Source organism: Pyxicephalus adspersus, chromosome 4, assembly GCF_032062135.1.
Source record: "Pyxicephalus adspersus chromosome 4, UCB_Pads_2.0, whole genome shotgun sequence".
In the NCBI taxonomy this organism is placed as follows: Eukaryota; Metazoa; Chordata; class Amphibia; order Anura; family Pyxicephalidae; genus Pyxicephalus; species Pyxicephalus adspersus.
The window spans coordinates 148,731,133-148,749,679 of NC_092861.1; the positions used below are offsets into that span (position 1 = coordinate 148,731,133).

The 18,547-nt window shown below is 37.7% G+C and overlaps 1 protein-coding gene across 1 annotated transcript in view; it reads left to right on the plus strand.

Moving 5' to 3' along the window:
• LOC140329914 (calpain-13-like) overlaps positions 1-18,547 on the plus strand; it is a 37,994-nt gene that overhangs the window by 2,017 nt on the left and 17,430 nt on the right. The window contains exons 2-12 of the mRNA XM_072410306.1: positions 3,826-3,898; positions 5,491-5,609; positions 6,982-7,115; positions 8,740-8,920; positions 9,304-9,345; positions 11,002-11,046; positions 11,764-11,838; positions 14,096-14,181; positions 15,969-16,043; positions 16,526-16,659; positions 17,696-17,850. Of these exons, the coding sequence (XP_072266407.1) occupies positions 3,826-3,898; positions 5,491-5,609; positions 6,982-7,115; positions 8,740-8,920; positions 9,304-9,345; positions 11,002-11,046; positions 11,764-11,838; positions 14,096-14,181; positions 15,969-16,043; positions 16,526-16,659; positions 17,696-17,850 (1,119 nt within the window). The remainder of the gene's footprint in view (positions 1-3,825; positions 3,899-5,490; positions 5,610-6,981; positions 7,116-8,739; positions 8,921-9,303; positions 9,346-11,001; positions 11,047-11,763; positions 11,839-14,095; positions 14,182-15,968; positions 16,044-16,525; positions 16,660-17,695; positions 17,851-18,547) is intronic.

Sequence of the window (18,547 nt, forward strand, 5' to 3'; positions counted from 1 at the left end):
ATACAGGATTTATATAGCGCCAACATATTACGGAGCGCTGTACATTAAATAGGGATTGCAAATGACAGACAGATACAGACAGTGACACAGGAGGAGAGGACCATGCCCCGAAGAGCTTACAATCTTGATTGATTGGTGGGATTTTCTGTCTGTGTTGAAGTCGTACAATTCTAGTACAATGGAGATACTACAGCAAACAATGGCATATGAATCTTTAATTAATGTCCAACAAGTGTTTAGCAAAATCGACCTTTGTAAAAAAAATAAAAAAAAAAATAACTTCTAATATCAATACATTCCTATTATATGAATCATTTAAGTGCTAATATATTTATCAAAAAAAACTGTTTCCTTATACCATTATGCTCTTATAGGGAATATTACAGTAATAAGCTAACTTTATAACGTATACTTCTACAAAAGTAGGAGCTTTTTTTTAGACATTTACACATTGTCTAATTATTTTGCTTTTTAAACCAAGAACAAAATAAAATTGCATCAATATTAATTTGGGGTACTTTCTATTCATGTAATAAACCCTATTGACACAACTTAAATAGTTTTTTTTTTTGTTATCTTTTTTTTTAGTTAAAAAAAAATAACTTAAGTTATCATAACTTTTTATCTAACCAAATTCCAACCAATTTGTCATTTCATTGTTTGATGGTTTTTAGGATGCAACTTGAAGTTAAAGTCCAAATCTACCAACTAAGACATTCTATCCCCTAGTCTGAGGAAGCCAATACATCGATTCCTTCCTGAATATTGTCTCTGTCCTTCTGCACTGCAGCACAATTGGCTCATTGTGTGGCTTCACTATCTCCTAGTCTGAGCTCTGAAGTACAAGGACAACAAAAGGCTAACACTGAGGCAAAGTCAGACTGGACCTGATTTATTAAAGCTGTCCAAGACTGGAGAAGATTGAGTATCATGGGAGAACCTGAGTGATCCAGCAAACCTGGAATGGTTTTCTTACAAATTATTTTCTATTATTTGGCAAATGTTTAATTTAGTACTGGACCAGATCTATTCCATGTTTTCTTGATCATCCAGGTTCTCCCATGACAGTCTATCTATGATAGGAAGGGGCTGATGCTAAATAGCCAGTGCGATTAAAGTAACGCAAACTGATATTTTATGGACCTCGTACGGCACATACGTCTTCTCTCCCTTCCTTATTCTTTGCATATTACAAGAGTAAAAATAAATGAGCTTTCATCTTCTCCTTAGTTATAAAAAGCTCCAATTTTTTATATATGACTTGGTATGTCAGTACTTCAGGAATCCTTTTGGGGCCCTTTAGTTAAGATATAAGACCTGATTTATTAAAGCTCTTCAAGACTGGAGAAAATAAACTATCATGAGAGAACCTGGGTGTTCCAAGGAACCTGGAATGGTTCTGGTAGTCCAGGATTGAAAAGATTTGCCAACTAATAGCAAATTACTTTTAAGAAATTCATTTCAGGTTTTCTGGATAACCCAGGTTCTCCTATGATAGTCTATCTTCTCCTTGGAAAGCTTTATTCAATCAGACTGAATATTCATTTAGAGATATGCAATTTTGAATACATATCCGTATTACTTTATGTCTTTTATTTATTCCTGGAGTTTATTTTTTTAATAATGTGATGACCTCCATGCATGGAATGTGGCCTGTCCTATTCTGTTTTGCTGCTCTTCTTAAAAAAAAATAATGAATCTTTATTTTGAGAACATGAAAAAAAAAGAATGCAAATATGTCAGTGAAATGACTGAGTTGTATATGGTATAATTGAAGTGTCATTCCAAGAAGAGAACATATTTCAGTAATAGGCGAGGTGTTGTTGATTGAACTGTGATCTATTTTTAGTGAACGCCAAACTCCACTGATTTCTATTTCATATGAGTTATATTTATTGTGAGGTTTTAATATTTAAATAAAAAAAAAGTTGTAGAGTTCCTGGGTCCCTGATTTAGATAAATATCCAAAAACGTTTTATATGATACTGCAGCCCTGATGAAGCCCTAATGCAGCCCTGTGAAACGCGTTGGACTTTTATTCATAGCAAGTTACAAAAAAACATTTGGGTCCCTAAATTCACCCCCATCCTTTCTACATTTTTGTTTCTTTAACCTGTCTTTGCCCCCATTGGGGATACTTCCTCACAACTCTTGCTCATTCAAGCTCTATAAGAAATTTTCGGAAATTCAAGGAAGGTTAGAGTCCAGAAATGTTTTATTTCTAGAGCTGTAAGTGAAGGTTCTAAAGATGATTTTAGTACATTTGAATAATTCTTGACCCTGGTGCCGTGCCCCTGTTCTTAGATGTTGATGACCCAAATGATGATGATCCACCTCATTGTATCACTGGTCACCACTACCAAGACTGTGCCCCAGTGCAGAACAAGGCATGGTAATGTGGGAAAGATCAGCTGCAGGGGGACCACAGACAATATTGGTGACTTATCCTTTGTCCTTGGCCTGCCTGTATGTTGTTTCCAGGTCTTCTGCCTCTTCAATTGTATTCTGCATACCATAAAAGTAATAATTTCAGCAGGAGGTCAGGACTGCTGATATTGGGCTTTGTAGATGTGAAGACTGGAAAACTTGTGGGACACCAAGGGAATATATTTATAAATAATGAATGTTCTTGAAATTATTCTGGAGGTGGGTGAATGTACTTAAACATTATTGAAAAGTATTAAGTAGGCATGAGTGAATACAGCTACATTGGTTAAATAGCTGATGTCATTCCAAATTCATCCACCAGGTTATGCTGTAAAAAATAATGCTGCCCATTGCTAACTGCTACTCAATAATGATAATGTACCACCCATCCATCTCAAATATATGAACATTGTAACAATGAGCCTGATTTATTAAAGCCCTCGCAAGCCTGGAGAGGATACACCTTCATCAGCAAACCTGGAACAGATCTGGTCAACGATTCAAAATATTTGCTAGCAAATAGCAAATTTCTTTTAAGAAATCCATTCCAGGTTTGCTGGATCACCCAGCTTCACTGATGAAAGCGTATCCTCTCCAGCCTTGGAGAGCGTTAATCAATCAGGCACATTGACTTGAAATCCCCAGGTAAATTCTGCAGTGAGATAGTAGAGAGCGGAGTTCCTAGTTCTGTTCTCATTAGAATTTCACTCCCACTTGAACAGGTTGTTTCCAAGGAATTCTGTCTCCTATATTTTTACATTGTTAAAAATCAACATTTCAGCAGGAGATTGAGACTGTTCATATTGCTTTGCATTAACAATTATTGCACTTGAAACTAAGCTAGACGTGGAAGAAAGTATTTTAACATTATTTAAAAGTGTTAAGTAGACGTGGGTGGATATACACCTACATTGGTTTAATAGCTGCTTCCCTTCCCAATTCATCCACTAGGTTATGCTGTAACAAATAAGGCAAATGTACTGCCCATCTATCTCAAATATGTGAACATTGTAACAGTGAAGCCAATAAAAGCAATCACACAAAGAACAGAATGGAAAGGAACACAGCACTAGCTAGTGGACAGATTGAGAATGACACATCAATGTAACTGCATTAGTTTTGGTCTAATATTTACCTTTCAAGAGCATTAAAGTGCCTACTCCCATCCTGTAAGTGTACATTCACCTATTTGTTCAAGGAATCAAAAAATTGTTTTTTAATCTATGACCCCAAGTGAAACCTTGAAAGCTTTAAAAACTGCTATGTGCTTTAAATGTGTTTTTTTTTTTAAACTCAATTGTTCTTTATTCACATAATCAAAAGCTCCTAACTTACTACTTTAAATATTATATATTTCTATGTTATTTATTTTATATTTTTTTTTCTTTTGTCACACAGCCACATGGTAAAAGGCCACAACTGATAGTTGATGGCACAAGTTTGTTTGACATTTCACAGAGTAAGCGACTAGGTAAGTAATATTGTGAGCTGTTACACAGAAGAGTGCCGGTGGGTTGGCTTGTGGGCATTTGCCTCTTGGTTGGCTGCTCTAGGTAAAGAAGTCAAAAAGTGAATGTTTTGGAAATATTGGTGAATAGGTATTTATATTACATTTATTTTATAATGTAAGGGATGCACTTTTAGTTTTCGATTTCAATAGTAATATAGTACAGGTAGTCAAGGTTAAGGAAATCCGACATACATACGAACAGACTTCCCTGCTCGCTTGTGTGCAGGACATAGGCTTGATAGGGAGGAGGGGGCAGTTTGCATGACTTGCAGAAATCTTTTGCTAAACACAGCTGAGGTTGTGGGTGATCTCTTCTACAACATCTTGTAACTCTTTAATAACCAAGACAAACTCTGCAGTTGTTTGTTTTTGCATATCAAAGCACAGCTTGCTCCAAAAGTTAATGAATGTCTAGGCTCCAATAAGATTTTTTTTTTTTGCTTTATTTGTGATTATCTCACAGTGAGGATTTAATACAGTAACTGACACCACGCTGCCTAATAATATGTAGAGACAAATATCTGTCCTAATTGCATTTATTAAAATAATGTACCTGTTCCGACTTACATACAAATTCAAACCTACGGTCCCTATCTCGTATTTTATTCTGGTAAAAGGGTTGACATTACAGCACACTTAGTGAAGATTCAGATGTAAAGTTGGGTTTAGGTGTTGGGTGAACATTTACCTCTGGGTTTTAGGGTTAAGGTATAAACGTTAACAATGGGATTTGAAAGTAATGGTTCACCCAAAACCCAATTTCATCAGACCAGGATGGACATGTTATCTTGCAGTAGAATCTAGAAAAGTAGAAAGACACATTGCAGTAGAAAGACACATTGGTTGGATTTTATCCCCTGGCCCATATTGGAACTCGTTGCAATTTAATAGTTGGATCTAGAGGGGATCCTGAATAATCTTTTCAGAAATAAGTCATTAGAAGATTACAATGACCTCAATGTTGAATTAAGTTGGTACTTAAGTGCATCAGAAGACTCTGAGATAAACCAGCGGTAGAACAAATATCAGTAGGGTCACCCATGACATGAAGGTCTTGGGGATATCTTGGTGCTCCAGGCTCGGGGTTGGCCATAGGGCTACCAATTCCATTCTGGGCTGTAGCACCATGGAGAAAGAAAAAGGTGATCACATGACACTTATCCCATAATTTTACATGTAAGGGTTTTCAATGTTTAAAAAAACAAATAAGATACATTTCAAAGAAATAGGAACATCAATATCTGCCTAAGCTATCTGTGAAATTGGATGTCCCTTTTTGTAATTTATAAATTATTCCTCAGTCAATTCGCTCATAATTTTACTGTATACATATAGCATTTCCTTTTGTGGCATTCTTTTATAAGAACTAAAATAAGAGATTTGATTACGTCGCAGCTATTTTCAGTCGAATTGACTGGGGAACCATTTATAAATAGAACCCCATGAGTATCAGAGAAATACATTTTAGTAAATAGTATTAGCCATTTGTATTCTTTTATTTAAAATTCAAGATGGCTTAAGATGGGTAACTGGTTTGTACCAATGATTAACAGGTGACTGCTGGTTCCTCTGTGCAATGGGATCTCTCACACTAAAGCCAAAGTTACTGCAGAACATCATGCCAGGAGATCAAGAGTATGATGCAAAATATGCTGGAATCTTCCATTTCAAGGTAGGACATAAAGCCATTACTATGAATCTAAAGAGTCTAAATTCATTACTATGAATGCCAAAGAGAAGTAGCTAATATAATTAAATATTGTATTTATTTTAAATAATGTATTGGAAATCAGATGTGGCTGGTTGGCAGCCAATACCTATCTACATACACTCCATTAATGTCTGCATGGCTTGTTTCAGTACAGCTTTCATGATGGTGACAACAGAGGACCATCGCTATGTGTTGAAATGGCCACTTGTAGTCATCATTGGGAGTCCTTTTGTGCACAATTGATTGGAAATATATTAACATGTATCAATGTCTAAAAGGGAAAAGAAGAGAAAGAAAAAAAGTAGATAATTCCTGACATAAATACATTAAAAGTATCAATCTTTATTTAAACATAGTTCAGACATCAATTGCACATTATAAAAAGATAGCCCAATGCGTTTCATAGGTGAAACTGCTTCTTCAGGGGAAAGATAGTAGCATAAAAAATTAAAACCACCAATAACTAAAACATATCAACATTTTAGACAGTTTTAGACCAACTCCTTCCAATATGGTCAATTATCAATAAAATAAATTCAATTTAGAAATCATTTACTCTGATGAATGAATCAGCATAAGAATGCAAGAATGCATTAACATGAATGTAATCAGTACTACAGTAGGCAACGTCAGCAGTATAAGCCCAAGCACAGTTCAGTTCAGCAATTCCTATAGAATGAAAAAAAGCCAATTTAAGGAAATTTATACATCCCAAATAGGTAGATACGGGTATTTTATAATACATAAAAAACTATTATAGGAATCAAAAGTATAGATCCCTAGCCTATTAAACTATATCAGACTTGTACTTGCTAACTAACAAGTTCCATTTTATTAACATATAAATACTCATCTGGGATTTTAGTGATTGGATTTGATTTGATTTAAAGCTGCACTACAGGAAAAGAAGATTTATATTTGTATCAAACCTCCCAACTGCAAGGATTGACGTGCCATAAGGAATGATAAATAATGAGATATACTTCCCTTATTCCTCATTCTCCGTGGATGTCAGCTTTCTCCTCTGCTTTTCATTGCTCTAGAATGTGGAGGCTCTCTGCATCCTAATTCTGCATTGTGCAGGATGACAATTAAAGAGCTGCAACCGGCTGGGCTGGAGCAGAGGTTGCATGAAGAGGAGGAAGTCTGCAGGAGTGAGGAGGAATTCTATCACCTTATTCTTCACCCCCTTGCAGGAAATTATCCTTTGCATGGAGATGGGTCAGCTGCAGGAGTGGAGTTTAGCTTTAAACCTTTGGCACATTTTTTTAATTGATCAATATAACATAATATTATAATATATTATAAGGAAAACTCCATCTTTTTGTTTCAGTTGTGGCATCTCGGCGAGTGGGTGGATATTGTCATAGACGACATGCTGCCATTTTTGAACGGGGAGCTCCTATACGTTCGTCCATCTTCTGCCAATGAATTCTGGCCGTGTCTTTTAGAAAAAGCCTACGCAAAGTAATTGTTTCTGTTTTACAAACTTTATACAAAATTGGATGACTTGGTCTTATTGATTTTTTTTTTTTTTCAATCTGTGTCAAGAATCCAGGTTATAGGCAATAAGGGAAAATAGAGGACAAACTGAGCACAAGCACACTCCAAATATTCCACAGAAGTTAACCATAACATTATTAGTTAAACAGAAGCCAGGGACAGATTTACATCCAGGCCATGCCCAAACCTATTGATCAGACTGAGGTTTGCATTTAAGGTTCACTAATGGGGACAAGTGTGCGCAGCAGAGCCCTAAGGTGCAGTTCTGAGAAATGACCAGCAGGTGGCAATGGTTCAAGGCTGATTAAAACTTCTCAAATTTGTGTAGGAAGTTTAGTTCATTTCATTTCTCTTCATTATTCTGTCTCATTTCTTTACCAGAATTTTAAAATTGTCAGGGCAAACAGTGTTTTTTTATTTAAAGTGTCATCCCACCCTGATCCTTGGGGACCACACTAACACTTTGAGACCCCAGAAGAATCTTCCCCCACCTACTAGATTGTAAGCTCTTCGGGGCAGGGTCCTCTCCTCCTGTATCACTGTCTGTATTAGTCTGTCATTTGCAATCCCTATTTAATGTACAGCGCTGCGTAATATGTTGGCGCTATATAAATCCTGTTTAATAATAATAATAATAATGGCACACAAGGTTTTAAAATAGTGACATGCTTACACTTAGAGAGCCTGAAATATTAACACGCTGTAATTTGGGGTTCTGGAATATTGGCACTTGGGGGCCCCTGAACAATGGTACACTGACCTTAAAAAAAGCAGGGTAATGATGGACTGACACTTAGGGATTTAGAATAATGGCACACTGGAACATGGAGGAGGGGGGCAGAACACCCTACACTTGAAATCCCGGAACAATGACTTATTGTCACTTTGAGATCCACATTGAGGACCATGAGCAATGTGTACTGACATGCAAAATTTTAGAATGGGGATACACACTGGCACTTAGGGACCCTTAAATAATGACACATTGAAATTTGGGATCAAGAACAATGATACTTGGGGATCCCAGGACAATGGCACGGGGGCTTTGTGTGGTGCAAGAACACTTACACATTGACACTTGAAGTTCCAAGAACAATGACAAACTGACACCTGGGGTCCCAGAACATCAGAGAGTGGACTAAGTTGTCACTCTTCAAGTCCAAGTTGAGTCTCAAGTCATTGACACTAAGTCCTAAGTCCTAAGTCCTAGTCTGTTATAATGTCTTCCTCTCCCATTCTTTGCATTCTAAGTCCACTAATTTCGGCTTTCTCCACTGACAGCTGAAGGGGACGGGGAGGAAGACAGTGGGGCTTCTGTAACGCGACCTTCCTCCGTTGCCCCTTCAGCTGTCAGAGGTGAAAGCCATGGACTTAGAATGCAGGGAAGGGGGGGAGGAAGGCGTTGTTATAGAAGACTCACTGCAAGTTGTTTACTGGGTGACTTAAGTCGGATTCAAGTCTAAGTTGAGCAACTCAAGTTCCAACCTCTACATTATACATTATACATTGACAAACTGACACCCGGGGTCCCAGAATAATGATATACCAATATATCAAACTTACTACATTTTCTTCTTTTATATTTCAGACTTTTGGGTTCCTACCAGAACTTGCACTGGGGGTTCCCAGAAGAAGCCTTTGTGAACCTGACAGGTGGGATAACTATGACATTTGACCTTAGAGGTGAACAATTACAGCGGAATCAACTCTGGCATATGATCAGCAAAGCGAGTCCAGACACACTGATGGCCTGCGTCTATGGGAAAAAGGTAATTCTGTAATAATAATACGGCAGTAGTTTATGCCAACTTACAGAACAGTTGCAATTCATTTGGTAAAAAAATCCAACAATTGAATCAATTAGAACCTGAATAGAGCAATTGGTTCACCAAGGCTTAGAGTTTGTCATTGGCTGTTGAGATTTCACAGTTGGAACACCAAGACAATTAATTACAAGGCTGCTGTACCTTAGCCTACCATGATAGCAAATAAATCATAAAAAAAATCCCCCTTGACAATAGCCCAACCCTAACCACAAACCTCCAGGTACGAATCTAGTCCTAACATTCTGGGTGGGAAAATCTAATAGGTAGAATGATCTGATAGAAATGGCTTCCATCATTAAGTCTCATTGTAACCTTATAATTAACAGGAGGTAACACCAAGGAATCGAAGCATGAGTTTGCCACTGGTGGTGAGTTCTGTTTTATTCTTCTAACTCTTTTAATTTCTTTTAAATGCCTACATGCAAAGCCTAATAAATGGGATGCTCGTTCTGATAGATCATACATAGGTACATGGAATAATAGTTTCTTGTCCCTCTTCAATGATATGATGAGTGGGGGAGCTGCCTGGGTCCAGGGGATGGGTGGCAATGATGCCTGCAAAGTTATTCTCTATAGGCATGAATTGAGCTATACCACAGTATGGGTACATCTCTACTTAAGTTTATAGGGAGGAACTCTGCAAACCCAGGATGTGCTACCAAATTTAAGATGTAAAGCTATAAAACAGTCTTCCCCACTATTCTAGAAGTTTGGTTGGAATGCTGCCTGCACAGTTATTCCCCATTGCTATGAATGGAGTCATAAGGGAGAATGAGTACGGCTCCATTTAAGTCTATATGAAGGCATTCTGCAGTCTTAGGATGCGCTACCAAATTTCAGATGGAAAGCTATAAATCAGCCATTCCCACTCCTTTAGAAGTTAGGTGGGAATTCTGCACAGTTGCTCCCCATAGCAAAGAATAGAGCCATATAGCAGTATCAGTAAGGCTACATTTATGTCTATAGGAAATCATAATGCAGACCCAGGATGTGCCAACAAATTTCAGATGGAAAGCTATAAATCAGCCATTCCTGCTCTCATTAGCCACAGGATTGTATATTCTTTATGTGTTGGAAAAACCCATGTATAATCAATCAATGGGAAAAATGCCCTTGGCATTGCAGGCCATTGAGAAGAATGTCTCCCTTATGATTTTGGTTAGAATGCCCCCCTTTCAGATAGATAAAACACTCCCTGGTTTCATGTAGCTGGCTGCAGGCAACTTAAAATTGGAAGTCAACATCCACAGCTCAAGGAACTCCCAGCAACCTCTGAAGAAACATCTGGGTTCCACTGAACTGTAGGTGGGAATGGCTGCTGCAAACACTGGAGGAAGTAAGAGATGGAAGGGGCAGCTAAGTAAGTTGCTGGGTAGATAATAAATAAAATACCAGGGAAGGGGGTAGTTTTTAGAGCATTGTAAGGTAGGCTTTAAAGTATAGTAAAAAAAAAAGATTTGGATAGACCAATGTTTCTCACACAGAGTTCCTCCGGAGGTTTCTGGGGGTTCCTGGAGCAATGAGCAGTTTGCACTTCTCAGGTCACTTGTGGGGTCACTAAGTGACCCCAATGATCTTCTTGGCTATCTGTAAGGGTGACATTCTTCCCACAAGCCAGCAATGTAAGAAGAATTCTTCCCACTGACCACCACACTAATATACTGTGAGCTGTGGATATAGGAATTATAGAAGGGGTTCCCTGAAGACCTGAAAGTTATTTCAAAGGTTCCCTATGTTAAAAAGGAGGAGAAACACTGAGATGGAAACTTAATCCCTGCTTAGTCTACAGGGCAGGAAGTGTAGGGGAATCTCTATAATATGACACAGCAATAAAGAAAATGGCAATATTTAGCTTTTCCCTTACTATTCCCCGTGCAGCTCAATAATCAGCTAACAAAGTGAATTCAAGCAACTAGATTATTGATTTGTATAGAACTTGTATAGTATAGTGTATATATATATATATATATATATATATATATATATATAAATCCAAATCTTAAACAAATCCTATTTTCTTTTAGCAGAAAGAAGCTCTTGACTTCCGGAGGGGAAGCGTTCCAATCAGTGTATGTAACATTTACCTCTTATTTCCCAGAAATGTTGTCGTACAGAAATCACACATTCTATAAGAATCTACCGGAGTACAGGAGCCTCTTCAATATTCTATGGCCTATGCTTCGCATAGAAAGAAGGATGCAAAGAATACTTTCTGCATGATATTATTTTATAATATAATAATATATTAAACAAAATATTTAAATTAGCAATAAGGAAAACATTACCACTTACCGGTCGGTGCTGATCTAGCCTGCAATGAAGAGCTAATCTTCCCAAAGAATCTTTATTGCAAGATTCACATGGACTTTTCTGTGTGCTAGATGTCTTGCCCCTCTAGGGTCCTGTCATGATATGGGGGTCAGTGGATGAAACCACAGGGTGTGATGGGGGTCCGGACATCCAACACACCTGGAAGTCTTGGATAGTGAAGATCTGTGGGTGAGGGACAATCACATATTATTGTTATTGCTGCCGAGCACCTTATTTATAATACATAGAAACAATGTAGCAATGTTTCACCTGCCTTCCTTTTCACCGTTCACAAGTAAAATTGTTTTTTTAACTTTTTTTAACAAAGTTCAATAGCTCAAGGAGACAGTCCCACACAAGAAACTACTCATTGCAGTCTCTTTTTGAATGAGGTTCTATTGAAGATCCAGTGTTAGCTGACATACCAACTTTTGGGTGGAACTGCCCTTTATTCACCAATTTCTTGCTTTCTTTAGTATATTTCAGATAATCCGGTTCTCAGTAATGGTCTGGTGCAGTCTCATGCATATTGTGTCACAGGCACTGCACAGGTGAGTAGTTAGCAGCTGTTTACTTTAAATAAACACAGTTTGTATCAGTGATGGGACAATGGCATTGATTTACTAACCTCTGACCAACATGGTGGCTTGGCTCAGTAGTTAGCACTCTGGCCTTTGCAGAGATGTGTCCCAGGTTTAAATCTCGGCCAGGACATTATCTGCATGGAGTTTGTAGGTTCTCCCCGTGTTTGCATGGGATTTCCTCCCACATTCCAATAACATGCAGTTTAGTTTTAATTGGCTTCCCCTCAGAAAATTACCTTTAGACTGTAATAATGACATATGACTATGGTAGGGACATTAGATTGTGAGCTCCTTCGAGTAACAGCTAGTGACATGACTTTGTACAGCGCTGCGTAATATGTCAGCACTATATCAATACTGTGTAATATTGATAATATTACTAAAGGTATATGAATTGTTCCTAGCCATCCAATCAGGTACAAGAAAACCCTTTCTCTACATTTCCTAGCATGTGATTGGGTATTCTTGCAAAGTGAACCAATGATCACCACATATCCTGTGCATGCTCTGCTTCCTTCTTAGCTTTGCCATACAGGGACTTTGTACTCTTATGGGTCAGATCTGACTTTCTGAAACATCAAATTGAATCTACGATGTCACATGACTGTACATTTTATCTCTGGCATTAACACAGCATTTTTTTTACACTTCAATGATTTTTATTCTGTTCGCATGTAAAATGACACCACAACTACCCCCAGGGTGCTCTATAAATCACAGGTGAAACTAGTTTTTCCAGACTGGAGACATCACACCTCTTCTTAGGAATATAAAGCTGAAAATGAAAGCTGAACTAATGCCAGAAATGAAAAGAAAAGTCTGCAAAATGTTCAGGTGGTCAGCACGGATGTTTGCAGCACTGAAGCCCGGGGTTTACCATCCACTAGAATGTGTTGGCTGAAGCTAGGATTATTGTAATTGTCTTTGACCTGAAATCTATTTATGTGAACTAACTTGTCCATTATGACTGTTCTGTCCAATGGTGACAACATGCTGTGCAATTTTACTGCAGAACAAACAACGTTGTCACCCTGTTTTAAGAAGCTGCATAAAACACAGATGTACAGGTAATATACCAATGTTACAGGGGAAACTCAGAAAAGCAAAAGCTGCTGTACTAACACTAATTACTAAATATAAAGTAGCAGCCTAACTCTAGAATAGGAAGTGTTCCTGGGAGTATAGAACTCCTTCCCCCTTTGCGCTATGTTTATAACAAGAGATAATCCTGGAGATCACAGAGGGTATGGGCATAATTCTGTTTCTGATAACAATGCAGAGTGTGCAGTAGATAGTAAGGGATTTCTGGCAGGATTGAGTATTTTTGTTTGCACTTATTGAAGGGGTATAGCATACACTTAATTATAAATTTACCAGGAAAAATAAAATTAAATGTTCGAACATGCATATGCATTTTAATTCTTACCTGTCTGGCCACCCTTCCCTTGGATCGCTACTCTTCCAGAGGGATAAGGCAGAATCTTCACACCTGTGCTGTGGCGCCGCCTGCTGGCTACTGTGTCATTACACAGATGATGTAGCTGTTGGCGAGTGGAATCGCAATGAGCAGCAACCATCTAACACTTCAATGTGGACATTGTAAATCACAGACTATGGGCCCTATCTTCAAGACTAGTGAGGATAGACTGTCATAGGAGAACCTGGGTGATCCAGCAAACCTTGAATGGACCTGGTCCAGGAATGAAGACATTTGCCAACTAATACCAAAAGATTCTATGAAATAATTCCAGGTTTGCTGGAGATTTGTCTTAGAAAGCTTTAATAAACCAAGCCCAATGTTTGTGTCACAAAAAAATACATTGTTTTTCAAAGTTTACAATATGTTAAGAACGCACGTGTTTAAAATTGGCTACCAATCCTAATTAGATCACTAGGTGGTGCTGATGTACACATTTACAATGATTACAGCTATTGGGATTGACAACTAGTAGGAGCTATAGACAATGTAACATGCTAGCATCAGCACCACCTAGTGGACTAAATAAGATTGACAGGCACAGACTGTACAAACTTACATAGCCCCTAACTTACCCAGCAATTTTGGTGAGAACACTATATATATCAACTCAAAAATTTGACTTTAAATTCAAACACAAATATTAGTTGTTTGCACAATATAGAAGTTGTTTGCAAAAATGTGATTTAAAACTCTACCTTATCTTGGTTGAATTACCTAATTTATTCCAATTCTATGTCTCTGCAGGTCCCATTAAAAAATGGATTTGCAAAATTAATTCGGCTCTGGAATCCTTGGGGTCAAGGAGAATGGAGAGGAGCCTGGAATGATAAGTAAGTCTAACCCATGGAACAATGCTTCTCAACCAGGGTTCCTCCAGAGGTCGCTAGAGGTTCCTTAAGGAATAAGCATTTTGTCTCTCTACATTTCAATTCAAGCGTAAAAAAAATATTGTGAGCAAGGGTCTACTTGCAACTACGGGGTAGGTAGCCCATATGGTCAACACTACAATGTTGCCTTCTGGTCATTTTCTATTCTTTTGTTGCAGTTGGCTGTATAGGGAACAGGAAAAAAAATAACCCGGAGGCAGCACTGGCAATAAATGGCAATATTATGGCAAACATAATATCTTGAAAGAAGGAAGGAGTAAAAGAAAGGGATTCAGGGGTAGGAAGGGGAGATGATAGAGGTATAAAATTAGGTAAAGAATAGGAACTTTAGTAGAAATCATTGTTGTAGGAAAAAATGGTTAAGTAGGGGGTCTGGTTTGGGGTCTTAGAAGCAGGGAGACATCACTGGATTGGTAAAAGTATATTACAAGGGAGTAAACGTGGACAAAGAGATTTCCAGACCTCTCCAAAATATGCCAAACCTTTAAGAACCTTCAGGAGCAAGGGTCTACTATGGGGTAGGTGGCCCATATGGTCAACAGCAGAAAAAGGAAGGATAGATGCCCAGGAGGCAACACTTTAGAATTGGTGCTTTGATTGTGATGTTCCAGTGGGTGAAATAGAAATGTGTTGCAAGAAAAATATCCGGAAAAAAAGAAAAAAAAAAGAAAAGGGGTAAGGGGTAAAAAAGATGATATGGGGTAGAATATTAGGTAATGAAAAGGAAATATAGCAGAAATCCTAGATGTACAAAAATGGGTTGGGGGTCTTGCGGGAGGTCTCGGAAGCTGAGCAACATCATGGGTGGGGGTTAAAGGGTTAAAAGATGGACAATGGGATTTCCAAACCTCCCCAAAGGGACCTGTAAGAATTTCTCATGAGTGTGTAACAAGACAAAGTTGTTGACCATAAAATTGTCTAATCCGGTTACAACTTCTTTATATGAGTTAATAGTTATCTTTTTTATCTTGTAAGATAAACTTTGACAAGCGTAAAGGTTCTTTCAATGGTGACGTGTGGGTGCCATATTAAAAAATAGAAATCTGGCACCATTTTTTACAAGGTGTTAATGGACAGGTTTTCCAACCTAGCCAGTTGATTATTCCACCGAATTGGAGATTTAGAGAGTAAATTGAGGTTCCCTTCTATTGTTTTTCCAAAGTGTACATAAGCAGTGTAGAACATGAGAGTAGACTGGAACTGGACGTTAACTGAAGGACTAGTCATGTCCTAAGGCTTGCCAGGTACATGGAGATGCATTGAAGGTCTTCTCTGGGCTTCCTAAAAGATGAGATTTGGGGTTCTTACCATTGCAGTTCTTACTCTATGTCCCCACAACTTCCTCCAATATAGATCTCTTGTTCTAAAGGTCATTTGCTTTGGTGCTTTGTAGATCAGATGCCACAAGTTCAGGCTGGCACAGTCTGACCGGTCACTGCAGATATATGGAAAGGTGGACCAATTGCTCGGTTTGCACAACAATACATCTGTAGTGGTTCGAGTTTCACAGGCTCTAGTGTTAATTCTAGTAAAACACAGTCTCCTGAAATCCTAATATTCAATTTTAGAAGAAGACCATGACAGTTAACAAGCTAACACTGCATAAAAGTCTTAACAGTGCCACAACATGCTGTCCATGATCTGGGAGGCAGTGGACCTTTGTAAGTGCCTGGATACCCTGCATACCATTCATGAATATATCAGATTATTTTATCGTCTTTTTTTGTTAGATCTCCCAGCTGGAAGGAACTGAGAGAAGAAGACAGAATGAGGCTGCAGAGGGTCCGGGATGACGGTGAATTCTGGTATCTAATATGGTGTCCAATTATAAGCTGCAAGATTTTTTTTAAGGATGTGAAGTGGACTTTTTGGATCCTTTTAGCCCCTGTTCCTGCCACCTACCCACATATATAATTACCTCTTCCTATAATGTTTACATCCACCATGGAGTATCTTCCTTACATTCCCTATACTCATCACACTTTCCCAATAGATTGTTAGAGACTTCTATTAAAACATCTTGTAGGCTGGAGGCACCCCATTTGAATAAGTCTTAGACCCCCCCCCCCCCCATGTCTGTCTTTAAGGAATCAGAATATACTGTAATAGTTCTAACAAAGTAATGTGACGAATATCGGGATTTGTTGCTTGAGAATTTCTAAAGCACATAAATAATTCATCCTGACCCCAAAGCAGAAAAGGTTGCCATTGAATCTCTGCATGCTTTGGGCTCCATGATAATCCATGAACATTTTTTAGTAAAACAGCTTTTTTGTGTTTCTTCCAGGATGCCTTGGGAAGATTTTTCTCTGGAGTTTTCCATTATTATACTTTGTAATCACATCCCAGACTTTCTGGACTGGGGAGAACAGCAAAGACGATGGTACAGGACTATGTTATGGAGCCGATGGACCAAAAATGGTAACAATTTTACTGGAAGCAATGGTTTTATGTGGATGAGGAAATAGAAGGGGGCAATAAATAGACAGATAGATAGATAGATAGATAGATAGATAGATAGATAGATAGATGAATTGATATGAAATGGATAAAAAGATGTATGATAGATACATGATATATAGTTACAAAGATAGTTAGGTTGAAAAAAGACATAAATCCATTGGGTTCAACCACAGGGGAACGAAACATACTAAAAACCAGCATATCCCAGATAAAATCATATAATAACAGATGATCCAGAGGAAAGCAAATAAACTCTGGTTTAATTTAGTCCACCGGGGGAAGAAATTGCTTCCTAATCCCGTGAGGCAATAGGATGTTCCCTGGATCAATAGTCTCTGTTGTCATTCCTGTAAAACGTTAATCTCTGGTTATATTCTGTGCTTCTAGAAATTTTCCAGCTTTTTCTTAAAACAATGCAAAGAACTTGCTGAGACTACTTCCTTGGAGAGGCGATTCCACATCTTACTGTTAGGAATCCCTTTCTCCAGACGCAAAAAGTGCCCCCTTTCCTTTGTTCTTTGTAACAACCTTACAGTGAACAATGGGGAAGAAAGTTCTCCATATGGACCATTTATATATTTATACAGGGTGATCATATCCCCCCTTATACGTCTCTTCTCAAGGGAGAATAGATTCAGTTTAGCTAATCTCTCCTCATAGCTGAGCTCCTCCATTCCTTTTATTAGTTTAGATAGATAGATAGATAGATAGATAGATAGATAGATAGATAGATAGAAAATAAATACTCTATAAATGAGATGACTTCCCGTTTTACATAGTTGTCCTCATTAGAAGATTCTTCTTCAGCTCTTGTTCTGGTGACAATATTACAATATTGAATTATCCATCAATTCAGTGATAATGGTCATCCAAGGGGGAAGTCTACTTAGTGGGGTTCACAGACAGCAATAAAAACTTGACATGTTCTAATGCTTCTAAGAAACAAATTTGGTTCAAACATACACTAATATTTTATTATAATTTCATTTTATAGACATTTTCAGCAGTAACCCTCAATACATGATAACCGTGAAATCATCTGATGAGGTGAACATTGGGTACAATGTGGTCATATCGCTCATGCAAAGCAGCAGGAATCGTGAAAAATTTGGAGGTCAATGGCTCCCAATTGGATTTAAGATCTTTAAGGTAAATACCTATCTTTTACATTACCTGGGGAATTAAATTTTACCCATGCATAGCTGATGAAGGGAAGAGAAGATGGGTGTTACCTTTTCAATTTTGAGTCGGCTTTAAACTTTTACCATGAAAACTTTAAATATATTTTGCAATAGCCCAAAAGGATAAAAAACCACTTTGTGTGCACCAAATCCCAATTAACGTGTGAAAGTGGCAACAATTCAGCTTCCTCTTTTTAATGGAAAACATTTTAAACCCTGCAAACATTATCACATGAATGCATGAAGTATCAAAACAGGACAAACTCAACACGTTTCACAGACCTATGTGTCTGCTTCTTCAGGAGTATATGATAAACCTATAATTACAACAATAGTACAAAAACATTTTTACAACAATGTATGGCTGGAACTTTGCTGTGTGTCTCCTCTCTACCTACTGCTTGCCATGTGCAGACCAATAGCCGTGGTAAAGAATTTGTGGATGGAAAGCGAGTTTTTTTTTTTAACTAAAACAAGTGAATTTATTTTATGTAACAACTATGTATGTTAAAAGAAACATTGCTGTAAAAAAGTTTTGAACTATAGTTGTAAATTTAACATTAAATGTTAAATTAAATTAAATTAAACGCGTCGAGTTTGTCATGTTTTGAGACTTTATGCATTCATGTAGTATTGTTTGCAATATTTTCTTTTAAAAAGAGAAA